The sequence below is a fragment of the Solea solea genome, chromosome 21 (assembly GCF_958295425.1).
Source record: "Solea solea chromosome 21, fSolSol10.1, whole genome shotgun sequence".
Lineage (NCBI taxonomy): Eukaryota > Metazoa > Chordata > Actinopteri > Pleuronectiformes > Soleidae > Solea > Solea solea.
The window spans coordinates 11,257,918-11,275,311 of NC_081154.1; the positions used below are offsets into that span (position 1 = coordinate 11,257,918).

The following is a 17,394-nucleotide window of genomic DNA, read 5'->3' on the forward strand; positions in this document are numbered from 1 at the left end:
AAAATGTGGCGTTTTACTTTTAACCTCATTTTTATTAGCAGTCCCAAGAGGCAATAAAAAACAAATCAACAAAAAAGGAACAGAAATTAAGATTACAGTAAAGACAATGGGGTCTATCAACATCTGTGAACATAAAGACGGAAGAGAGGGCACCACACACACACACCAGTCACTGCTTAAAAAAAAAAAAAAAAAATTAGAGTGTGAGATAATGAAGAGGACTGAAGTTAATGTCGTGTGTGTGTGTGTGTGTGTGTGGTGGCTGCTCCCTCTGTTCCTCAGGAGAAATTCACCAGGACCCACCCGACATTCACTCACACCTCTCTCTCTCATTCTCTCTCACTCTCACACACACAAACACAGACAGACAAAGATCACAAAGTCAGCCTTAGTCTCTCCAGTAAAAGCCATGATTTTATATTTCGGCTATTTGTGACAGAGAAACCAACCATCCACAAACCACAGCTGTCCAGGCCGTTCTTTAAAATCGTTATTTTCTATTAATTCTGTACAGATTATATATTTTATTTACACACCGGACATCGCCAGTGCGGAGACAACTTGCAAACATTAGATCTGATGTCCATTTATCAGCCGTCCGCTTAGATCTGTCTGCTGGAAATCGCATTTTGTAGACAACCATTGTTTTTCATTCATATGAAGTATGCAGCACTACACACCGTAAACAAACAGGGTCATCCACAGAAATGGATTTCCAATCTCTCAGGTGTCGGAAGTCCTTTGTCCTTCTTTCATCCTCCTAACTCTTTATTTATTCTGTAACCGACCTTTCAGTGCTGCAGACTTTAAGCTTTCACATCAGAGGAATCACATCAGCAGTTTGAAATGCACAAGTGGCTCATCCATGATTCAGAGGCAGATGTTTGCATCGACAAAGACAGACGACTCAGCCAGAACCAATTTAAATCATCGTCCCAATTAGTGTAATAACTGGTTATCAGTGTATCTTAATATTCAGTATATTTGCAGCTGAGCTGATATTCAGATGCCTGAACCTGGAGCCACACCATCCATCGGGCAACTAATCCCCATCACATCTGGAAAAAAAAAAAAAATAATAATAATAAACAAAGATCGGAGGAGTGTGGGGAAAGGATACCAAGGCCAGGATTAAATGGGGGCAAGAGACAGAAAGAACAGAATATATTTAATTCCATTTATATCTTGTAAGTCAAAGTCCTTCACTCTATTTGGATTCAATCATATAAAAAGTGTTTGCTTATGCACCTACAACAGCCTTTCAGTGCCGGTAACAGACGGCACACGGACAGCTGTTGCCATCACTCACTACGTCTGCTGCATACATGCAATTGTTCACTTGTGTATTTACACATGATTATTCTCTCTCTCTCTCTCTCTCTCTCTCTCTCTCTCTCGTCAGTTATTTTGCTCCTGCTGTGTTGGAGCAGTCGATTTGAGGCAGAGTAAAGCTCTGTTACCATCAGATCCTCTTTTTCTTTCTCTCTCTCACACACTCACACAGACACACACAGTATCAATCACACCATGAGATCCACCAGCTGGTCTGTGGCAGACAGCAAAGAGAGCTTCAGTTTGTTAGGTTTTAAATAAACAAACAAACAAGGTAAAGCGCTTTCTTTCGATTATGGGGGGGGTGGGGGGTGTCAACCAAGTAGGGTTCAGTGAAGGTGAGGGTCATACAAGTGACTAAAGGTAATTCTGGGGGGGCCTAGCTGAGAAGCTGGCGAATCTCCTTGTGCATGTGACACAGGAAGTCCACATACGACGCCCCCCCACTGCCGCTCTTGTCCTCGACCAGGAAGTGTCTGAATATCAGCTCAGATCTGTCTTCTTGTTTCACCACCATCAGCTGCAAGCAAAAGCACAGAGAGCACCGTGAGAAAGACTATTTGTACGACCGGTTCCTTCAATCTGTCAAAATATACACCACAGAGGAAATTAGCTAATGATCACATCTGGGAAACAAAATAATTAATAAACAGTCAATAGAGCTCCGGGAGCTGACAATGTCATGCAATCCTGTTATTCAACACCAAAGCAATGCCATTTTGAGAGAAAATTTATCAGAAATTTGAAGATGCCAGGATACTGCAGGACCCTGAATAATGTCCGCACTGGCCGTTTCCCTACTCGTGCAAAGGACTCGGGAACATTATAAGGTTCAGAGTCTGTGATATATATCTTATCTGCATGGATGTCAAGTTCACAATGAACGCTTGACAGCTTGAAACCAGCACTGGGCCATTTTTCTTTTTACGGAAGCTTTTTGTGCCACAGTGTCGTGTGAACAAACTAAGTCATGTGACATCTGGAGATGACGGATGATTTAAGACATTTGGTCAAAGAACACAATGGAATTTCTGGAAAAAAAATCAATACAGGTCCTCAGCTACAGGGATAAAAATAAGAAAGAGGAGCGAAAATTCATATCTAACTAACAGGTAATAATAAAAGAGGAAAAGAGAAAAGTTACCTTCATGTATCGTGATCGCTGCGCTCTGAAGGAGTCGATGATTTCTCGAAGTCTCTGTGAAAAGGGGTTATCCAGCTCTGGTAGACTTGTCTGAAACACAGAGCAGAGAAATTCCGTAAGGACAGATGGTTTCGACACTTAACACAGGCCTTAATCTGTATTACAACAACAACACAGATGTTCTTCTAATATCGATGAGCTCGATAAGGGAAAAAAAAGAGCACATTTACCACTGTGCTACCAAAAATACACGTGAAGCCAGGTTTATAAACAATAACGCTGAATAATCTCCTTACACCAACTTAACATTAAAACTGAAGACCAAAGAAGAGAACTGGGCAAACAAAACTAAAATAATGACATTACTGGAAAAGAATCGATCATAAAATATTCTTTGTATAGCTGCGTCACTACATTCCTACACTTGATTTAAATATTTTCTTCCAATATTTTCTTCCTCCTTGTATAGCCGACTATCTTCTTTAACATCTAATTTGATTTTGATTTGATTTTGCATGTCTACCTACTACTGGTCCAAGAATGAGCCAATACAAAACAATGACATGTAAATAAATAAAAGTTCATTAAATATACATAAGACAAGGTACTGACATGTGGCATTAGGAACACGTCTGATCACGGTGTGATTTTGAAAACTAACACATAAAATATTAAAACAGAGGTCAACAATCACATCTGGTAAGAATGTAAATCCATATCTTCTCACCATGCTCGGGTCGATCTGGCTGAAGCTCGGCGTGCCAAAGATGTTGACCAGCAGCTCCTGCTGAACGCTGGCTCCCACCCACAGGAAAAGGTGGAGCCCCGTCTCCAGGAGGTAAACCCCTCCTTTCGACAGCCTCTCCTCCGAGTTCCTCACCGCTACTGGCAATGACCCGCTTTCAAGCTTCATCTGGAAAGTTGTAGGGCAGTAAAAACGTTAGATGAAATATGTTCACCTCGAGGTTAGTGTCCGAACAGGTACACTACACGTATGAGACCTCACCAGTGGCAGCAGACGGGGGTAGAAAAAGACGTGGGAGTCGGCGACGTCCATGCAGCTGATCAACTGCCTCAGGTAAGCCCGGTCGTCGAGGGAGACGTCGGCTCCCGGCAGCAGCACGTCGCTCTTCAGCACACAGTTCAGATAGATCGGTAACAGCTTCATACACTCTGGCAGGATTAGCTGGAGGACAAACACGTACAAAGGTCACAGATCAAGGCGACCTCTTCAAACACCGTAATAGGGCTGTGATGACAATGTTTTAATGATCACTTAATCATGCACTTTGGTGTAGATAGGCTGCAGTCTGTGCAGGCTTCTAACGAGGATAAAGAGGTTTCAACACATCACAGTTTTAGCCTTTTTAAACTGGCTTCCAGAATGTTTTTAAATAGTCTGCCTGGCTCCTATAAACATTCTTTTATCCCAGTATAATCCTGTTTGTAGCCTGAATTCCTCTGACAGACCTTTTAAGTACTCAAACTTCAACATGGAAAACAAAATGGGAAAGAGATTTTGAGACGAGATCCCCGAAACTTGAAGTCCCTGCCAGACGAAAAACAGGCAGTCATATATATATACAGTATATATATATATATGTATGTGTATATATATATGTATGTGTGTATGTATATATATATATATATATATATATATGTATGTGTGTATATATATATATATATATATATATATATGTATGTGTGTGTATATATATATATATATATATATATATATATATATACTGTATATATATATATATACTTACACTATGTAAGTACATGCACTTCCTGCATGTGACCATTACTATGAGACAGTAAATGAGTTTTAAGAGCATGTATGGTCCATTCTTGATTCATGTAAAGATTTAAAATCAACATCCAAAATGTGAATGAAAATGAAAACAAAGTTGTCCTTCAGAATTTTCTTAGGTATTTTACAGTCTTAATCATTCATTCATTTGTTGGTCAAATATTGGAGGAAATTGAAGAAAAAAAACCATTTCATTTCACCCATCTATTATTCTCTATTTCATCAATTTTTATTGAATAATTTATACAGTTTATCGTTTATGACAGAATTTAATAATCTCATTCGAGAGGCTTGGAAATGGCAAGATTTTGCAGAAGGCATGATAAATATTATCCAAGAATAGATTGTTATCCAGCTGCAAAGCCTATAATTGGTAAGTTTTCGGAAAGCTGGCAAGTGAAACGAATTGCATTTTCTAATAAACCCTATGCAAGTGTGAGAGGTCTCAGACTCTTTTGCAAGTCACTTTTACAAACACTGTGTAGATTATCTGAAAATCCAAACCACTTAAAACCAAAACAAAGGGTTGTGAATGTGACGTCCGCTGGGTCTGTATGTGACAGGTGTGTCGTGTTTTCAGTACCTGACCAGCTGACGAGGGGTTTGCACAGTTCTTCCTGTAGCAGGCCAGAATCTGAGCACACTGATTGATCAGAGTTTCTCTCACTGCTTTGGTGGGGTTGTTCAGGATACCACGGAAAGCTGCCACACACAAACAAACAAGTACAGTAAACATCACCAGAGCTATTTAGAAATCAACAGAATATAAAACAGTATAGTAATAGAAATGGCTTTTTATAAGTCAAGTGTATTGCACTGAACAAATTGGACTTTGAGGAACTCCGTGCTGCACCGCGTGAGCCGTCCTCACCATATTTGGAGAAGAAGTTGATGATTGTGTCGGTCTCGCAATTGCGGTAGAGATCGGCCAGCTGAGAGCAGCAATTAACAGCCATGTTGTGAACCCGGAGTCGCCGTTGTCCGCTGCAGCTGGTGTAAAGCACGGCACACTGTGGGGGGGGAAAGGGAGGTATTTAATACAAATGGTTAAACATGGTGAGTTTTTTTCTATATGTTTTATTTACAAAATCTAGCTGCTGTTGAAACTCTCTAGGATGAAATAGCAGGTAGCATAAAAAAAAAAGATTCTTGCTTCAACTACTATTATATAAACTGATAGTTATTATATTATTGGTTGGTTTCTTCATTATAAGAAGGCCAGGTTACTGCAATCATGTGACTCAAACCTGTGGTGATTATAAAGACAAATGTGCACACCTGCATGAGTGCCCCCGTTTCCTCGCTGAGCTTGTCATCGTGTTTGAACTCCACAGTGATGGCCTTGTCACAGTCCAGGCCCGCCAGCTCCACGTCTGTGGTGTTACTCATGAAGAAGGAGCCAAAGAAGTCGGTCGCCCGGATACCTTAAAGGAGCGGGGGGGGGGGGGGGGGGGCGAGAGGACATTGTCACATTCCTCTCAATGCATTGATGACTGACTGACTCATTTACTTATTTGGTGCAGGTCTCACCTGTGCTGGTTCGCACCCTCATGACGGCGTCGAACCCAACCGGGTTCTGAATATCTCGCCTGAGGTCGTTCAGGAAACGCTCCTGATCTGACGGGGCCTGAGAAGAACAAAAACAGCAGACACAGCTAGTTACAGTACACGACTACACTCGGTTAACACACGCAGGTCAAATAAACTCATGCAGGGGTAAAACCAGGAGTAGCTTCAATGAGAATGAAGGAGAAAAAAACTCACCTGGAAGTAGGTGTATTTGTAGACTGAACCTCCAGTGGAGACAGGAACCACTGATAACGTGGCAACATCCACATACTGGTTCGGGAAGAGGAAAAGATCGACGCAGCAGCCCTGAGCCACACACTCTTTAGCGAGAGTGTTGTAGAAATTCACCTGGGGCTGAAACAGCGACTGAGGATGACAGAAGAGGGAGAAGACTCAGTGTGTAGGCCTTTTCATTTTTTGCCCCATTAAATGAATTTTACAAGTTGGTATACTCATATTTACCTTCTCCTTATCTGTCCCAATCAGCTTCTTGTCCTCTCTGTTTTTTAGTTTTCCAGGAGCCTCTGCGATGGGCAGCGAGGTGTGAAACACAAACAGCTTCCCAGCACAATCTGCAGCCTGACAAAATGACACACAGCATCATTCAAAGCGTTAGTCAGCCGCTCTGTATGTCACTCTTGCACTTTCATTTTCAAAACCTTTTGAACCTTTGCTGCATGAAAGATGTCAAATATATCTTTGCCGTGTAGCAAGAACCCGTTGTCAAGTATCACAGAATAGGAAATCAATTTAATCCAAAATATTCCAGGAACTTTGCCAGAGCCAGTGATTAAAAAAAGAAGTGTAGATTCTATGCAAAGGCCATTAACAGAAAATAGAAGATAAATAAATAAATAAATAAAGTATTATTTTTATTTTATTTCTCACACCATTAAATGATTTGTAATTGCTCCCAAGTGATTACCTTCAGTGCCTCAAGTCCTGCCTGGATCACAGGTCCAAAGACTGTCTCAGTTTCCCTGGTGTCTGCAAACATCTCTGGGATCTGGTCGAGTAAACTGGAAATCACAAACAACATGTCATTATATGAGATAATTTTTTCTGCGCATAGTCACTTCACCAATCCGTTTATGTGCGAGGAGTGTCTGCTATACACCCGCTCACCTCTCAATAACTAGTCGGCTTTCCTTCATGTTGACCAGGAAACCATCGAGCAGGGGTACAAACATGTCCGACACGTCCGACACCACCAACATCTGGGGTTGGGCCATAGTTGACTTGACGTTGTAGAAGTGCAAAACCTTGTTGTAGGTGACAAAGCCCACCCGCACCACTGAGTCCAGTTCTGGGTTCTCCCTGGAGACAGAAACAGGAGGAAATGGGAGAAAGGTTAAGGTTACTTGTCATCACATGACGTATAGGTGAGAATAACATTTTACAAGAATAAACATTTCCTTTATTCCAGCCCCGTTTCTTTCTTCTCACAATTTGCTTTTTTAATCCTCTTAATCTATTCATTTCATTATTTTTCTTTATTCCCACTTTCCTTCCTAAGTGCAACCATAATATATTTCTATTATATCATTCCGAGCATCCTCTAAGACGATACCAGCAGTCCTTTCATTAGCCTTTCCTTCACTTGGTTGAATTGCTTTCTCTGTGTTTGAGTACCTGGGCAGGTGGTCTAGAAGAGTCTTGAGTTCCTGGCAGACAATGTGGACCATGCCACTCTTCACAGCATTGTAGGACACATCGATAAGGAAGATGAAGGCTGGAGGCTGAGGGATCTTGTTGTTCTGGTAAAGAGAGGACAACACTTCACATAAATAAGTGGAAATCACTGCAATATAAAAGCTACACAGAATCTGGAGCTATGGTGTCTGATTCAGTAAGAGCTTGGTGCGTCAATAAAAATCAACTTGGAGGCAACATTTATATTTTGCTTTAATAAATTGGGTCCTTCATTCTGAAATAATTCATTTTCTAATTAATTAATTGCAATCACCAATCCAATCCCAGTTTTTCATAAACCCAAAACATTTCTGCAACATAGGATAACAGTGTCTTGTTAGCTGCTCTGCACATAATCTTTCAGAATGACGCCCATTAAATTAAACACACCTCAATTAAGACAGTAGCCTACAGGCTTTGCTTTTATTAGTCCATTTGATAGCAACTAACTGACACAAATGAACAAAGACCACTAAGTGCTGCTATTACTTGGGCCATCCTTCTTATTGCTGATGGCTGTATTATTGACTGTACGATTCTATTCCATCATAAAACTCATGACAAAGCTTCTGTTCCAGAGAGAATCGATGTAGGGAATTCAGTGACAGAACCTACCTTACAATAGTCAACAGTGGCCAGGAACTCATAGCTGCCCAGCGAAAGCTCTGGCCTGTCATAGCAGTCCACCCTTTTACCAGTGTGGTCCAGATGCTGGAAGTAATGCGGAGGCACTATTGGAAAACAGAATGTAAATACCAGTCAATTTGGAAAAACACGGAGCGGTTTTATATATTCAATGCACAATTACACGGACACAGACAAACGCTCACCCTCTGTGACACAGCTACAAAATCCACACTGGAAGCGGCGACCTCCCTCTATGAACTGCATGTATGGACACATGTATGCCTTGCAGCGGTTGCAGCGGATCGGACCGCCCTCGCCGTGGTCCACCAGGTATGGAGGAGTCTGTGAATATAATTATAGACACAGAAAGTAATGAGTGCCATACCACACCAGCTGTAATTTAGACCCAGGTGGGTCTGCCATTTTTAGACTTGTCTAGTTTAGTCTAGGATCATTGGTTTTATTTCCTGGTAAAGTGACGTCGTTTCAATCAATATTTGATTTACAATCGAGATCATGACACGACACCCCTACTGGTTACACATATGACAAGTGCATGAAACAAGTCCTGCAGCCCCTCCCAGATTTATGATTTTTAAACAAGATTATCCAAATGGCATACAGGAAAACTGTGATAATAACCATGACACTAATCTCCATCTTCTTCTTTTTTTAAATAATAATCTCAGGGTCTACACTGTCCAAGTGTTAAGAAACCCTCAACAGAAGATAAAACTGTAGAGCACACAGATATACAGATACACAGATATAAACATTTGAATCTATTCAAAAAAAGTACCATGCATTTTTTTATTTTACTTTGCACAGTTTTTATCTGGTTGTATAATAACAGTATATCAAAAGGAATAACATTCATTTAATAGGCCTTCATCTACAAAACCAGAGACAAAAGTGAGTGAACAGGGGAGGGACTCACCTCATCTGGCGGCAGCGTGGCAAGGGGTTTAATGACGGCAGCCATTGGCACTTGAGACTGCTTGGCCATATCAGCTGTACAAGGCATATTATACGCAGTGCAGCGAATAAACCTGGGACTGGAATTCCCTAAATACACAGACACACACACACACATAATTATTCCATAAATATCACAATCACTACATGGCACCATTACAAATAACAGGTTGTGGGAAGGAGGCAGCCTCAGATTAATCTGAAGTTTAAGGGAAAAGTAGCATCTTTAAAGAAGTTGCAACCTACCTTGGTCTTTGACCTGAAAGTTGGTAGTGACCAGAGGTGGAGCCTGCCCCCTCACCCCTGTGGTGAATGGCTCGGTGGACTTTACCTTGTCATCCTCTATTACCTGGATCTGGAAACAAGACGGGGAGAAAAATCTTAAAACATTTACACATAAAAAATATGTCATTTAAGTGTATAGGACGCACCGTCCTCTGGATTCTTACAGTCTAAGAGGGCTGACCACACAGGAGAGGACTTTCGCACACACACAACACACACAAGACATTTAGAAAATATGTCAACCTCGGTGGACAAAAACATGCAACGTGAAGCCATGACTAAAGTAGTATGTGGTGCAAATTCATGTTAAAGCCATTTGTGTAGATTCACCGATGTGTGGGAAAAAAATGACATCCCCCAGAAAAAGGGCAGGATTTATCAGGGCATGCTATTAATCCAAGGGATTGTGGGTAGGTCAGAATGCTACACACCAACATGCAAGACAGGAAAGGATTAAGAGGGGGGTGGCTGTTTGAGCTTAACAAATGACAAAATTAAATAGGAGGGAGCTTTCATTTTTCAAAACTAAGTTGACAGTGAGAGTGGTATTCATTTTCTTTAAAACGTTAATTTACAGTAGGGTAGTGTTTGGATAGAAACTATTTTATCTATTATTGTTAATGGAATATGGAAAAAGACCTAAATAAATCTGTGGTGCAACTGCAGGGTCAATGCATATTATTACCAGTCCTCCTGGACAAAAATTATCATGGATGACTAAAACATGCACACATATGTCTATCATCGTGTTCGGGACAGGAGATCTTTCATGTTGTGAATATGACCAACTTAAACGAGGTTAAAGGGGAAGAAGAGGACGTGTAAACTGCAGGTTAATGAAAAGCGGGTAGAGATGACAGGGTGAAGCAGAGGAAAGGTCAGGCACACAGGAAACTTACTGGGCTGGGGATAGCATCTGGATCTATTCTATGTCGTGATTTCTGCACAGCCGGCATGTCAGACGCTTGCTTTACATTCAAAAGTTTGTCCACCAAATTGTGCAAAACAGGACAAGATAAATAAATGAATACAGAGAGTGAGAAGATAAAATAGTGTGAGAAGGGAAACCTCAGTAATACTGAGCAGAGCAGTAAGCAACAGTTGTTATTCAGACAGAAACTGGTCAGTAGCATTCATTATACATTAGTAGCATTGTAGAGTACATGACAGTCATGGACAAACAGATTTATATTCTGATACAGCTTTAGCTTAAATGACACTCATGCTTAGCAGCACTTCAGGTACAGACACCCACCAACAAAAAGATATAACATAACTGTTAGGATTCTGTGAAACTAAAGCTGGGCAAAATAAAAAGAAGGCACACAAATGTTGTGTCTGTCTGAGATCATCTGCTGAAATCCACACTGCTGTGTTTTCATCCTGGTCTGAAACCCTGTGTGTTGTGTCTTTTCATGAAGTTCACAGAGTAACCATTGGAAGTAATGTCTAATTGAATTGTATGTCTATAACTTTATACATAGTTGTTGGTGGTGTTACATTATACTGTAAGGTAATTCTATATTTTTTCAATCTCCCCTTAGATAGATATCAGGGTCAAAATATTACAAATGGCCCTTTATTATAGCAATACACTACCACTACAACCTCTGTGTTCATTTGAATCAACACCTCCATCCTACAAGTAGACTTGATGCCAATACTGTAATAGATCGTATTCGACATTATAGCTGTACCCAAAAAAGTGACACTACGTTTAAAAAGTCATGGTTGAACCATTCCTCACAACAAGACTGTCAAAAAAAGATGTTCTAAACACAAGTGGGCAGAAATCAACAGGGTTCTGTAAAGAAGGACATGTGAGATGAAGCTGTAAATGTGTTTTTTTGCTCACCGGGCTAGGAATGGCATCAGGGTCAAGTCTTTTCTGTGCAGCTGGAGCAGGAGCAGGTGCTGGTGCAGGGGTTCCATAGTTTGGTTGCCCAGGATAAGGGCCTGCATAGCCAGGCTGAGGGCCTCTCACCTGCCCAAAAGCACCTGAAGAGAAAAAGGAAAGGTCAACAAATGAAAAAAGCTGATATAGGGTCCACTTAACGTTAGTCTCCTTACCATTCTGCTGAGGGGGGTACCCTCCCTGCATACCAGGCTGAGGTGGAGCCTGCTGCAAGGGCCCAGGAGGGCCCAGTGGTCCTGGAGGTCCTGGAGGTCCTGGAGGCAGGTGGTTGCTTTGAGCCATGGACGTGGGAGGCATCTGAGCTCTGAGAGGAGGTGGACCTGAGTGATAAGGGGATGGTTGGGATGGAGGGTGCTGCTGTTGAGGTGGCATGGGGCCTGGGTATTGGCCAGAGGCAGTTGAAGTGGGAGGAGGCCCTGGAGGAGGAAAAGATCCAGGCTGAGAGGAAGGAGCGGGTGCTCTGGGTGGGAAGGAGCCCTGGACAGGAGGAGGAGGACCAGAGTGGAAGGCTGGCTGGCCAACAGGTGGAGGTGCTGAGGAGAAGGGGGGCTGGGTTGGGGGAAAGGACTGTTGTGGCTGGGAGACTGGGGGAGCGGGAGCTTGGCTGGGTGGAGGCACAGGACCAGAGAAGGAGGAGGGAGGAAAGGTCTGCTGAGAAGGAGGTGGTGGTCCAGAAGAGAATTGCTGTTGTGAGGTTGGGGGAAGAGAGGAGCTGAATGGCTGCTGAGCAGGAGGCGGTGGTCCTCCATAGTATTGCTGTGAGGTTGCAGGGCCACTGGGATGTGGTGGCTGGGGGGCAGCAGATGACGTAAGGGGAGGGGCTTGGGTATAGGTGGGTGGAGGTGCGGTTGAGTAGGGTGTACTGATTGAAGGCTGAGAGCTCTGAGGTGGAACTAAAGAGAAAAAGCAACAGTGTTTTTGTCTCATAGTTTGACAGGGCTCACATTCACAACACACATCTTCAGACCTCTTTTACAGTAATTTAACGCCACATGCTAGTCAATATTATTGCATCGTTATTCCAGTAAATTACTTTACATTCCAAAATAAATCAGTCCATACCATATCCTGGGCCCGCTGGAGTTGGTGGTCCAGAAGTGATCTGCATCCCGGTCATCTGGTTAGTGACCTGGTGCATTGTGGGTTGGGGCCCATATTGTTGGGGGTAGCCAGAGTGTGGCCCCGACAGGTTTACCGCTCCTTGGTTGTAAGGCTGAGACACAGCAGGCCTGGGAAAACACAAATAATTTAAACCATTCCGTTTCAGATCCAAGTGTCTTTAAATGGCAATGGATGCCAATTTTAAGAACCTTCTCCAAGTGAATGTGTTTGAATTGGGTTTGAATTGGGTACATTTTATTACAGAGAACAGTCAATAAATACACAAGTACCTTGGTGGTGCTTGTGTCATAGGTGGGGGTCCATTCTGCATGTTTCCTTGACTGTACTGGTTGTATGCTTGAGGCGCCGAGACTGGCGGGGGTCCAGAGGTGGGAGGACCTCTGGTGGGACCTGAAAAGTGGGGACAACAGATCAGACTCCTAACCACTCAAAATCTGTTCTGATGTGAAAAGTCTGGCACAGCAAGCAGAACATACTGTAGCTACAGGCTACAACACATTTTTAGCTGCTTATATTTCCATTTTTTGCCAACTGATGGTAGAAATACTGGTTACAAACTGAAAGTAGACATGCACATACATGTATTAAAAAGGTGCATTATATTCCTGAGAACACAAATTCTAAAAGCAACAACCAACCTCTTTTTAGCTCAACACTTGCATATTAACAAATTATCAACGCAAACATTAACTGAGCAAAACAAAAACCCATACAGATAAAGGTCACCCACCCTCAGCAGGTTTATTTTGTCCAATTTCACGAAATCTAAATGATTATCCAGATCCACACCATAGATATGTTGATGTTCATAGATATTAGTCTACAGGTACCCTTTTTTTTGTTTGCTCTATCTCACAATGTTGGAGGAAGTAGAAAAAAAAAAAGTATCCACACACTAAAATCAGATCTGCCAAAAAAATTGAGCACAACAATTTCAAGAAAATAAATTCAGTAGCTTTTGTGTTATCCTGCTACCGTCTTGGCTAAGGCAATGAGGCTAGTAAGGCCTGTGCTAAGGGGGGTCAGTCATTTTAATGAGACAAATGTGCTGATCAAGGCCGAAAATAAAGATGAGTCACAAGGCTGTTGATTGTGTCACTATAACTGAGCTCAAAACCTCTGTGAGTTTGGCAATTTTTATTTTTTCCAAATTGGAAGATTTGGCTGCTTAATAAAAACATTAAGAACACATTACACATTAAATTGACACAAAAAGATCTTCTTTATTATGGTGAAAAAAGAAAAAGGGGACACATGGGCAAGAAGAAGGCACGTAGCTACAGAGGAAACTTAAGCATTGTTTATACTCGGGGGAGACACTGTGGCATAGATCTCTGCAGACAGCGCACACCCTACAAGTGGTCACAGAGGGATTTATGGTCGGCTCTCTCTGCACATCAACACATCAATATGCTACAGATGAGTCAGGATAAACAGGAAGTCTGCCAATCACTTTTGATGTATATTGTGTTTACACTGAAATGGATACAGTGAATCATGTTCATTTTCAAACACTGAAACCTTTTAATTACACATGAGTGTTATTTTCACCTCTAATAAGTAGCATTAAAGCAGTAAAGGGGATCTGTAATGAATGAGTAAAGTCTCTGTGTCTCACAGTGACTGATGCAACTTACATGCAACTTCTGCTTTCTTAATTACACCAAAAAACTTAACTCTAACACTCCAGAACCATGTGATTGTCTCTCTTGTCCATAAAGCTGCTAATAAACAAAATTCTGCTCAGACAGTATTGGCCAAGCAGATTTTGACGCAATCCTTTGCATGCAGCGTGCATGTAGTTAGTGTGTGCCCAATGTGCCTGCAGCGATGCAGAGATTTCTGGTGCACACAGCCTCACACCAGAGTTATAAACCAGGCTTTAATGCCTGTCGAGCACATGGAGTGTGAAATGAGCACGAAAAAAGAGAAGGCAGTTACCTAAGTCAAGAGGAGAGGAGAGGTCAGAGACTGGGTTGGCTGCCACAGTCTTAGAGGGAAAGCTTGAGAAAGGAGAATATTCTGAAATACAAGAAAAGGGGGGAAAGGAGGCAAACACAGAGATGTAGGGAAATATGAATATGAAGAAGAAGAGAACATCTAAAATAAAGACCACACAATTACAACTGTGTATTTTTTTCCCCATACTTAATTAAAATTGTTCTCTACATTTAACCCATCCTCTACTACGAACCTTACTAGAATTAAAAGCAGTGGGCAGCCACTGAGCAGCGCATTAACAAGTCTAGTTTAGGCTAAAACAACAAGAAAAAGGAAGTTCAGCATTTACTGATATAACAGGATTTTTTTTCTCTACAACGATCAGATAATTGTCTCACTATACTCATAGTATACTTACTTTTTATAGAGAGTGTTATTTTCTGTGTAACAAAAGCAATTTTAATGAAGTAGTTCTGATTCTGAATCAGGTAAAATATATTCCAGGGTATGAGCCATAACTCTGACAGCACAGATCTCACAGCTGAGATGATTTGGTGTTTATCTCTTTTGCTCATTCAGAGTGACACTTGCTTGGAAGCTGATTTTACCTTGCGGTGGAGCTCCAGGTTGGTAGGCTGAAGCAGGGCCATTGTAGGGTGCATAGGGCCCAGAGTATCCAGCATCCAGAGGAGCGTAGCCAGGGTGGCTGTAGCCAGGCTGTGGCTGGCCATAAGGAGGGGCCATTGGAGTGTGCTGGTTTACATTCATCCTCAGTTCATCCCTAAATCTGGACAAAATTGAAACACAATGGTTAAGTGTTTGTTCACCAGTCAAGGCTACATTTATTTAGCCCATTTCCAGAACATAAATTCCTGAGATTAACATGGCCTGTGACATGAATACATTTCCTGTGGTAGTTTGGTTTCCAGTGATTCAAAAAAAGCAGACATAATATTGTTGCCGTTTCCACTGAAAACACAAGGACCACATTGGAGACAGTTCTGAAGACATACTTGACCCCTGACTGAGCAGCATGTCATGCACCTAAACTGTCAAACAAAAAACATCATGCAATGCACTTTGAGCCTACACAAGTCTAAACTCTTAAGGTTTCTACAATTCCATTCAGTAACATATTAAACTTTCTTATGGCACTTCCTGGGTCACTGGCAACACCTTTATTGGCTTTCTGTGTTTGTTTGGCCACACCCACAGGTTGCTTCTAAAACACTCACTACTGTGTTTATGCACATACTGAGCAACAATAGATGCTTTCATAAAATGGGCAAAACTGCACAGGACAAAAACCTTTAGTCAACAACTACTTAGATATTCCACAAGACTAATATTTTTTCCAGATATGGGAATGACTGGAGACAGTGTTAACTGGTCTCATGGAAGTGCCAGGTCTAAATGTTAAGAGGTCCTAACAGAGCAGAGTTAGACACATTTCTATCCAACAGACAGTTTAAATTGCTATTAATTAACATTTTCTTTAACAGCTAAACATGCTTCTTCGTCTGTTTGTGTCATTGTAACATCCTACTGTCCTCATTGCTAGTCTTATTATGTGTGTTGTATCTATGTTGATTTGTAAGTATTCTCTTTTGACTATTTTTCAAACAATGTCAACTATGCACTTCTTACATGTAAATGTGTAACTTATATATACACATATGTGTAGGGGACCATCGTGAATGTCAGTATTGTTCGTCAAGTCCATGTGTATGTTTTCACATGTCAACATTAACCTTGCTAACAGATAAACACGACTCGCGTCGTTGATCCATTTGGCTTGTGGAGACTGTCTAAACCTCTATGACAGAGTGATGAGTATCACCTAACGGACAAACACGGGCTAAACGAGCGGAGCCTTTAAATAATTTAGCAGCACAGGTGCCACAACGAGAAATACAATCGCCGGAGCCGTACAGCTATTAGTATGTCGGGCCTACTGGGTGACCCACATCTGCTTCTCTTTTGAGGAACCGGGTTAGCAGTGTCTGAATCCCTGGTTGACAACAGCTATTAAATAGGAAAATAAAACGCCAGCTTCGTCAGCCAAGAAAAAGGCTGACAAGGCTAGCAGTGTGTAAACAGGAACAGACACCAGTGCCGCATTACAGTTAGCTCACTGGCTAGCTAACATTAGCACCACAACCTGTCAGCCACGACGTTACAAACAGCACATGAAATCCAGCCAACTGTCACAAGTCTTAAGAACGTGTTCGGTTCGGTCGTTTAACATGCCATGGTTATTAAGATCAGATACCACTCGCAGGCAGACAACCTAAACCATGACGACAGCGGGAGCGATTCAATCAGCTGTGGCCGGATCGTTACTGCCGGACCGAGTAAAAGTTAGCCCACCAGCTAAGCTAGTGAAACCACAGGTATTCCAAGGAGTAATGCTAGCCGTATCTTAGCATTAGCTAGCATGAGCTAACGTAGCAGGATACAGGCTCCCCCACGTCAAAGTAGACGGTTATGTGTCACACTTTACTTCGTCTCAAATCGAGACCTACCTCCGAAGTGTTGTAAGTAGCAGAGGTTATCCTCTGTCCGGGCCAAGCTGCGAGACCCGGTGGCCGACAAACTCTGAAGCCGAATTCGTCCCGGGGTGTTTTTCACTAATCCCTTCTCGGTATCAGGAGCGGACACACAGCGGAACTACTGCGACGCTGTGCCACGTCCACATCCGGAGACAGCAAAGGGACTTCCTGCACGTTCACCTCCTCTGCTGCACCGGAGCCATAGATGACAACAAGATAATGATATCATACGAACAATAGATAATGGTATTAATTTAACAATAATTGATATGAATATGAGATAATCACAATTACCAACACCAAGAATATCAATGTTAACTGTTTTAGTTCACATATACAGTAGGGGTTGTGTTTATATTTGTAATGTATAGGATTAGAATTGGAATAGTTTATAGTAATAGTATTTTATAAATGTTATAAATATATT

General features: G+C 41.8%; 1 protein-coding gene across 4 annotated transcripts; it reads right to left on the reverse strand.

Moving 5' to 3' along the window:
• Positions 1-6: 6 nt before the first annotated feature.
• sec24c (SEC24 homolog C, COPII coat complex component) lies at positions 7-17,098 on the reverse strand. Of its 4 annotated transcripts, XM_058620654.1 has the most exons (25): positions 16,941-17,098; positions 15,024-15,202; positions 14,416-14,496; positions 12,744-12,864; positions 12,415-12,581; positions 11,508-12,245; positions 11,293-11,435; positions 10,337-10,405; positions 9,399-9,507; positions 9,115-9,242; positions 8,381-8,519; positions 8,166-8,281; positions 7,491-7,615; positions 6,984-7,175; positions 6,784-6,877; positions 6,321-6,437; positions 6,054-6,224; positions 5,820-5,916; positions 5,568-5,713; positions 5,161-5,299; positions 4,873-4,991; positions 3,483-3,662; positions 3,204-3,389; positions 2,477-2,566; positions 7-1,852 (listed from the first exon to the last, which is right to left on the reverse strand). In XM_058620654.1, the coding sequence occupies exons 2-25, from the start codon at positions 15,181-15,183 to the stop codon at positions 1,712-1,714; spliced, it is 3,768 nt and encodes a 1,255-aa protein (XP_058476637.1). In that variant the 5' UTR covers positions 15,184-15,202; positions 16,941-17,098; the 3' UTR covers positions 7-1,711. The 4 variants fall into 4 exon arrangements, with proteins under 4 accessions (XP_058476637.1, XP_058476639.1, XP_058476638.1 ...); XM_058620656.1 differs by lacking the exon at positions 14,416-14,496; XM_058620655.1 differs by lacking the exon at positions 10,337-10,405 and having other exon boundaries at positions 16,941-17,097.
• Positions 17,099-17,394: the final 296 nt, after the last annotated feature.